General features: G+C 31.6%; 1 protein-coding gene across 1 annotated transcript in view; it reads left to right on the plus strand.

The window, feature by feature from the left end:
• The window catches only part of LOC106692840 (5-hydroxytryptamine receptor), a gene marked incomplete at its 5' end in the record, with an annotated part of 285,675 nt that overhangs the window by 204,413 nt on the left and 72,759 nt on the right, over positions 1-8,503 (plus strand). Inside the window, 1 exon segment of the mRNA XM_067046425.1 lies at positions 5,021-5,154. Within this exon segment, the coding sequence (XP_066902526.1) occupies positions 5,021-5,154 (134 nt within the window).

An 8,503-nucleotide genomic window follows, 5' to 3' on the forward strand; every position in this document is an offset into this window, starting at 1 on the left:
GTTGTATATATGTGTATACAGTTGTAAATATCAATAAATAAATTATTAAAAAAACAAAAAAAAAACAGTTATAATACTAATCATAAATAAAACTATAGAATGGTTAATTAAATTAATGTACCATTTCCATTACTCACCGATTTCTAAGTTTATCTAAAAGTATATTGTAGCTCAAGTAATGTTTTTCAAAGACGACTCTACTTGCTTTCAGGATCATGAAGAATCAGGGGGGGGGGGAGTATTTTATGAGGGAGTACTATTACTAGACCAATGGTTGAGCAAGGAGGTGATTTGGTCAGAAATACGCTCGACCGCCAGATTTTTCTCCAATTAAGTGGACCTCAGAGAGGCCCCAAACCAACAGGATTGACTCATATAGATATAATAGTCATCAATTTATGACCACAAAAAAATCGCTCTTAGCACCAAAAATAAGGAATCTTTCCTACCTTACCCAAGATATCATACATTACTCTAATTAATTATTTTGATCGATCTAACTGAAAGAAATATATTGCATTACATTCCATATGAAACTACAGACAACAACAAGATAAGAGATCGCATTTTAATCCAAATAATGGTACGCAGACAAAGCTGACTTCAAGGTCCGAGAGCTCGTTAGCTGCTGAGGAGCGGGTTCCGGAAGTGTGTAACAGATGACGGCGGAAGAAAGGAAATGAAAAGAGGCGGAAGGGGAGGGGGAGGAGGAGGAAATGGAGTTGAGAGATTTGGACCCGGAACTGAGAGCCAGCGCTGCCACTGCCAAAGAGGTTCGCTCCCAACACAATGAGTTATTAGATCGACCTGCTTAGTATCGATATCCGCTTCACTACCGGCCTCTTTGATCTACCATTGGCATTCGGAGCTATATTCGGCTGTTTCACAATTGGCACGTCGGGGCAACGATTGTTATTATTATAATTTCGCAGTTTGATATTGTTGAAGCAATTTCTCAATAAATATGTCCGTATAATTAGATAAATATGTACGTATAATTAGTTAAATATGTACATATAATTAGATAAATATGTATTATGTTCTTCATTCATATTTTTTTATTCAATAAATAATATGAATAAACGCACTGGTAGGCCGTTATGTTTAGACTAACTGTTAATTTTTTTTTTAACAATTGATTATTTGAGGGAGTTTAGTTTCCTGCAAAAGACGCTATAAATATTGAATCATTATGAATAATTCCTTCCTTTCCTTCCACCCTTTCAATCTTCAAATCCCGTTCCTTCGACTACCTTCTTTCCACCCTATTCTGGAAGAATAACGATTGAAAGTTTCAAAAAAGCTTTATATATTTTATGTCTTAGATTTTCGTGTATAATTGTAAATATGTACACTAGCATAAATTATATCTTTTCATTTATTATTTTTTAGTTTGATTGTATTGAATTTGTTATCATTTTTTTTTTTTTTATTTACTATTAGAAGTCATCTTACGTTTTATGATATGACAAGTGGTTTGATTTTATTTGTTTTATCATTATTTTATATATTCTGTTAATTATTGTTTATTTGTATATTTTAAAATTCATTGTATTATTTTATTTTATGGCATCTTGTAATTTCATCTCTATTTTGTAATTTACTCTAAGGCTCTAAAGCCTAATTTTAACGCCAGTAAATTATTCTAAAGGGATCAATCCCAGAATAAATAAAGATTATTATTATTAATAGCGATGAATTATAGAATATATATAAAAATAAAATGGTCTAAATTAAAATAAAGAGATAATAATAATAATTCTTAAGATGAGAGGAAAAAAAAATTGTTTGAATTTTAGCTAGGACTTGTTTTCTTTAAACTCACCGATGAAGACCTGAAACTCGGGTCGATTCGTCGGCATTAATAAATAATTTCTTGTTTGTTTATGTTCTTTTTACTTACCGCACCCTGGAAAATCTCGTTATTGTAATTTTTTCCTTTACGTAAGGACTGCCACTCTCTAGACTTCACGGCCGTACATCAGTAGTGGTCAGAGTATTTTATAAATAAGAATAGTTGTTTCTTTTTTTAATTTAAATTTCCAAATTCTATTGTTAACCTCGTTATACCATGTTTTGAGGGGTCCTTCGGATAACAAACTGCATTCTAGTAGACCATTGAGGTTTCTAGGATATGCTACATATATATATGCCTTGTGATAATCAACTTCCTTGCGAATATAGCTTAGTCCCTGTCTCTTAAAAAAATCTTTAATAACTGAATTAATCGAAGAGTGGAACAGACAATGGAAACAGTCAACTAAAAGACGGTCATTACACAAATACTCTCCGAACATCACCTCAAAAAACTACAACATAACCAAGCACCCATTACAAACTGTCTCAATTTCTTACAGAGATTTTACTTACAAAACTCAGACAGAAACTGCAAGAGCAACGGAAGAACTTCACAAATATAACTGTTACAAATATTAAACAGGTGCATGACGACAAAAGGTGCAGTTTGTTGAAATCAGGGCTAAGAACAGAACAAGGTAACGACCAATAAGTATAGAAAATAAAAAATAAAATATAAACAGCATGACCGTAAGTCAAAAATTTTACAGATTGGAATTAATAAAATGAAGTAATAAAAGAAGTGGAAAATAAAATGTATACATAGGTAATTGAAAAACAAGGTAAATTACATAATTAAGGAAATAAAATAAAAATGCAGTTATTTTTTCAAAATAATTTTTTTTCTTCTATAAATGCGTAATGTGTTATATACGAGGCAATAACTGCGTTCAAAAAACGAAGTATAATAATAAACTAGAATAAGGGATCCCAAGGAAATACTAATCATGATGATCTTTCTGTAGCGTATTAATGGTTTTGTCTTTACACCGCAAGCCGCTTAGCGAGTAAATCGAATTGTCTCAAGAGAATTAGTTCCACGGTAACAGAGGGCGCTTCTACTGAGTGGGATTAAGGAAGCGGAGAGAGGGCAAACAGCGAAGTCTGGTACGCAATGAAAAAAGTATGAGCGAATTCGTGGAGTTGGTAAAAACATCCTTGACTTTTTTTTTTCATTTTTATTAGTTTGAACTTGGACACCCGGCAGACCTAGCAGCAAGAGACATTAACGGACCATTCGTTGACAATTTGAAAAATTTTAGGTAGGTGACACAGACTTTGATAACCAACACAGACGAAAAATGGATTGTATATGAAAAAATTCGTCGGTCAGGTCAGTGGTTAAATTTCGACAAAAGACACATGCCAAAACTAAATATTCATCCAAAAAATTATTTTCATAATAATTTATAATTTATTGAATTTAATAATTAATACAATAAATAATTATTAATTATTAGTTTCTCTGTGGTGGTCATTGGCAGTAAGAATTCATTTCTCCTAAAAGGCTATATCTACAAAGTTGTTGGTAGTTTTAAGATATAGAACTCCGAATGAAAAATTAATGTATTTTTAATGTTTTGAAAAAGCCGGCATTTTTATTCCATCTAACTATACTTGGCAGACTCATCAGTTTTGACTAGTAATTATACATAGTTTTCATTAAAGTAATCAAAAATTGAGTTGAGATAACTGCCTTTTTTTCTTCCCGGCTCTTGTACTATAAGGTCAAAAACGTATTTTCTGATTTCATTCCTTCATAAAACCATGAATATTTCAGTTCAATAGTGGATAACACGCTTGGAAAAATTTATAGAAAATGATTGTAAATATTTTAAATAGAAATGTTTTGTTTTCGTAAAGTTGTTTTACTAAATAACTATTCCAACTAAAACTGACTTTTTATAGCAAACGACCAAATAATTATTTCTGAATCGGAATGCCATAAAAGTTAGTTACAGATCTTTGAGCAGAAATGTGGATTTCGGTTGGAATTGGCAACATTCTCCTTGTCCTTTGGCGCCTTCCTATATAGTACGGGGCAGGGCATAAACAGTACCCGCATTACCGATCTATTCGCTTGGGTAGTCTTCCTTTAAACTGAACGGGGCTGGTGATAGATCCGTTTGTCGTACTAGTACAAGAGCCGGGGGGAAAAAAAAGGCAGTTATCTCACCCCTATTTTTGATTACTTCAATAAAAACAATGTATAATTACTAGTCAAAACTGATGAGTCTGCCAAGTATAGCAAGGGGGGGGGGAAATGGTAGCTGTTTCAAAAAGTTAAAAAAAAAAACATTAATTTTTCATTCGGAGCTCAATATCTTAAAAACTAACAACAACACTAGAAAATCTAAGAGAACATTCTTTAAAGAAGAGTAAATTTTCTGAAATATTAGCCCTAAAAGAGCTATTTACGTCCAATAATTCTCGAGATATAGCTTTTTAAAAAGCAAAATTTCTTAAAAATCTACTGACAGATTAGTAGTTAATAATTTATCTTGAGAAATCTATATCTCAGGAACTATGTGACGTGCAGATGTCTATTAGCACTCAAATTAAAGCTAGTTTAATGGACTATAAATATGTTTATAACCTTTACCTTTTTAAGAATAATTGTTTTCATGATATTTGCTAAAATGAATTGATTTATAGTTGTTCGGACAATAAGTTTGATTATGATTGGAGAAGTTTGTCGGGGTGTGCGATCAGCAAAGAACAACATAAATAAACAAAACCTTTTTGTATATCTCAAGTACTATTGGACGTAAATAGCTTCTATTAGGGCTGATATTTCAGTAAATTAACTCTTCTTTACACAATATTCTTTTAGATTTTCTAGTGTTGTTGGTAGTTTTTATGATATAGAGCTCCGAATGAAAAATTAATGTTTTGCAACAGTATTCATTTTTCATTCCCGCTACATATACTTGGCAGACTCATCAGTTTTGACTACAATGTTTTCATTAAATTAATCAAAAATTGGGGTGAAATAAATACCTTTTTTTCTTCCCGGCTCTTGTACTACTAGTTGTGGGCTATTTGGATCGGTATTTTGGTTAGGACAAACTCAAAAGAACCCCGGTATTTATCCTCAACTTTCTTAATAAGATTATTTTTATTGTATATTGATATTTTTGTAATATATATTATAATATTGCAGGTAACGTGTTCGTGATCGCAGCTATCCTCTTGGAACGCAGCTTGCAGAGCGTGGCCAACTACCTCATCGTGAGCCTGGCGGTAGCCGACCTCATGGTGGCATGTCTGGTCATGCCGCTTGGTGCAGTCTACGAGGTAACTTCAATATATTATAAACTCAGATAGCCAAACCCTGGATAAACAATTCTAATAAACAAAATGGTCGAAATATGACTGATTATCGTCATTTAAAAAAAAAAATCTGCTTCCAGGATATTTTCTTTAATTTCCTGTTTTTTCTCTGCTTTCTCAAAAAAGTGAATATGTTAGATTAGATTTGATTTTATTTGTGAAAGACAAATTCTTGTACAAATTCATAACACAATATATTCTTATAAAACAAAATCTGATTCTAGTGCTCCATTACAAAAACAATAAACAAAAATAAAACAGACTGGATAATACACAACTATTAACATAAAATTCATTGCTCTATTATATTTAACTTAAAATAATGAGAATTCTTATAAAAAAAAAAACAAAAGCTTAATATAAGTAAAGATATTAATTGGCTCGAAAACTATTTACATAATAAAATTTATATGTCACTTACAAAATTAAACTTGTTATATATTGTTACAATGTAAATATATAGTCTGTTCAATTTGGCTTCACTATCAATGTTCAATATATTTTCGATGTTTTGTAAGTCGCAAGATACGGATATTGGTGGCTTTAAGATATATTGTCTATTTTCTTTAAAGGTGGAACAATGTAGGAGGATGTGGTACAAACTATAATTGAAATTACTTTTGCAGAATGAACAGAGTTCGTTTGCCTCCAAAGTGATGGTTTTCCTTCCGTGGTAAAGTTTTATATTTCCTATTCATAGTTCCTCAACGTAGTAATATTTTTTTTATAATGAGTATTAATTAACTTATCATGTTGATGATTCATCTCGCCAATAATGTAATAAAAAATATCCACATAGTCTCAACATGTACATTGTAAACTCCCACGTTCCGACCATCAGGGCCTGTCATGTAACACATTCTTACAGCAAGGATATTCATTAATGTATAATCAATAACTATTTAAACATTAAAAAAAAATCAAAAAATATTCTGAATTATAAATTATCCTACCTTATTTATAATATCATAGTACGACAATTTCAATCAAAGTATGTAGTTTTTTGTCGTCATCCTCTTTCAGAAACTAGAGAGCGCATTGGAGAGAGTGAATACCTCAAATATTATTATTACGTATTCACCTGAAACAGTCTTCTATGTTTTGGAATTCGCTAAATCTGTTCCAAAATTGCTCCGACAGTGACTTGAATTCTTCAGTATATTGAGCATAAGCAATACATTCATACGCTTTTAAATGACTGTACAAATCATTTACTCACAGTCCTTGTTTTTGAAGTTTCAAATTTAAATCATTCAAATAGCTTGTAAGGTCGACCAGAAATGCTAAGTTACATATCCATTTTGGGTCGCTCGATTCAGATAGTGGTATATCTTCTATTTGCAAAAAGTCTACTATCTCATTCATTTTTTTTTCAATATTTATTTATTGCTATTTACAACTGTAAATTACAAATGTACATTATAATACATTTAGTAAATCTGATCTATCGGATAATAGTTTTGTGAATTCTAACTTTTACGTTTTAGGACAGAAGGCATGAGCGAACAAATTTCGAAATTGAAAAATAGCAAGCATTTATTTCATAGATTTAATTTTTTCTAGTAACCGAAGAACCTAAATTCTTAAACATCTCTATCTGTTTAAATGTAATTCCTTCTACATCTATACCACCGAAATTTCTCCCTTTTCTACTGCTAAACATTTATTTGGTTTCATTTGTATTGATTTCGAGACCTAGTCACTTATTAGAGTTTATCAACGTAGTTGAATTGAGTTTTATAGTTTCCTTGTCCTCACACATGAACACTCAATCATCATTAGCATACCCAATCGCCGTTATTTTACAACCCAAAGTTTTTTTGTTTTTTTTTTAAATATTTATATATTGCTATTTACAACTGTACATTATAATACATTTAGTAAATCTGATCTAAGTTAAATTGGAGTGTTACAGGCGTGTAGAGAAACTATCTATTGGTTGGTCTCTCATGACATTTTACATTAGCTGGTCTCGTGGCCATCTTCTTTTCAGGCGCCTCGGAGGATTGTCAGGAATGGAAGAGGATGCAAGATTATAAACTAGGGGTTTGAGAGTTTATAATGGAAGGAGTGATATCTGGTTCGGGCTAGATCGGTTACATAGGGAACATTAAGGTCTTTATGTATGATTTTATTTGTGACAAAGTAAGGAGCATTGAGGATTTTACGAAGGAATTTTTATTTAAATAAATATTGTTTCACAACAGTTTACTCTTAATTTTAAAAATTAAGGAAAAAAAAACAGTTATTTCACCTCAATTTTTATTTATTTTTCCCACCCCCATGACGAAATAAGTAATTGAATACATACATAGTTTGGTATATGCATATCTGGCAGTTTGTAATTCCTTCGATTGCCTCATGGCACCTTCGTCTCCCTCTGTCAATTTTCCATTTTTTTTTCTCTCATAACCCCTATTTCTGAAATTTTTGGTTTTTAGCATGAATATATATATACCAATATATATTTTGATTCCGCATTCTTTCCTTCTTTCGTATTAGCCTACATTTTAAGGAGTTTTTGAGTTGTAATTTTGTTGTAGTGGGTGTTCTTTGAATTTCATAATGTACTGGGGCACACATTAGTTTTGAAATTTAAACAAAATTATTCCCTAAATACCTGTCCTAGCACGTTTTTTCTATACTATTGTACTTATATTATATACTATACTATACTTCAATAAAAGCTTCTTTTTTTCTTTTTTTTCATACCTCCTTTATTGTAAATATAGATATAACAATATTAATATATACCTAGAGGGAGAGAAAGAAATACTTTATTCATTCATGCTGCCCAAATACATCGGGTGGCTACATTACACAGCATACTGATCAATCCGTGACTGGACATATATAAATTACATATTTTTATATGATATAATATAATAGAAAGATAAAATTTTTTTCACAGTTTTCTTTTCTTTTACAATGACTACCAGTCTACAAACTAACTCCAAGTTTTTCAATTTATTCCTTTTTCTTTCCCTTCTATTTCACAACCCCTATTTCATTTGATCAACAAATTCCCCTATATAACAAATATTAAAATAATAAATTAATAGATAAAACAACAAATAAGATATGCGATGCATGCATGCCATCCCTCCTCTGGATAAACTCCCCTACTCATTAATTTCCATGCATGTGGTGGTGTATGATTCCCAGGGAGTCAAGTATTATATTCTCTGTCATCCTAGCCACGTCCTGGACATCGACCCCAAGCTCCTCCATGAAGCTCCTAGTTGTGCTGGGAATCGTTCCACGGGCTCCGAACCAGAGGCCTCTCACGTTGAAGTCTCGTTCTCCGAAGCCC

Source organism: Halyomorpha halys, unplaced genomic scaffold (assembly GCF_000696795.3).
Source record: "Halyomorpha halys isolate HHAL.00 unplaced genomic scaffold, Hhal_1.1 Scaffold73.1, whole genome shotgun sequence".
Taxonomy (NCBI): Eukaryota; Metazoa; Arthropoda; class Insecta; order Hemiptera; family Pentatomidae; genus Halyomorpha; species Halyomorpha halys.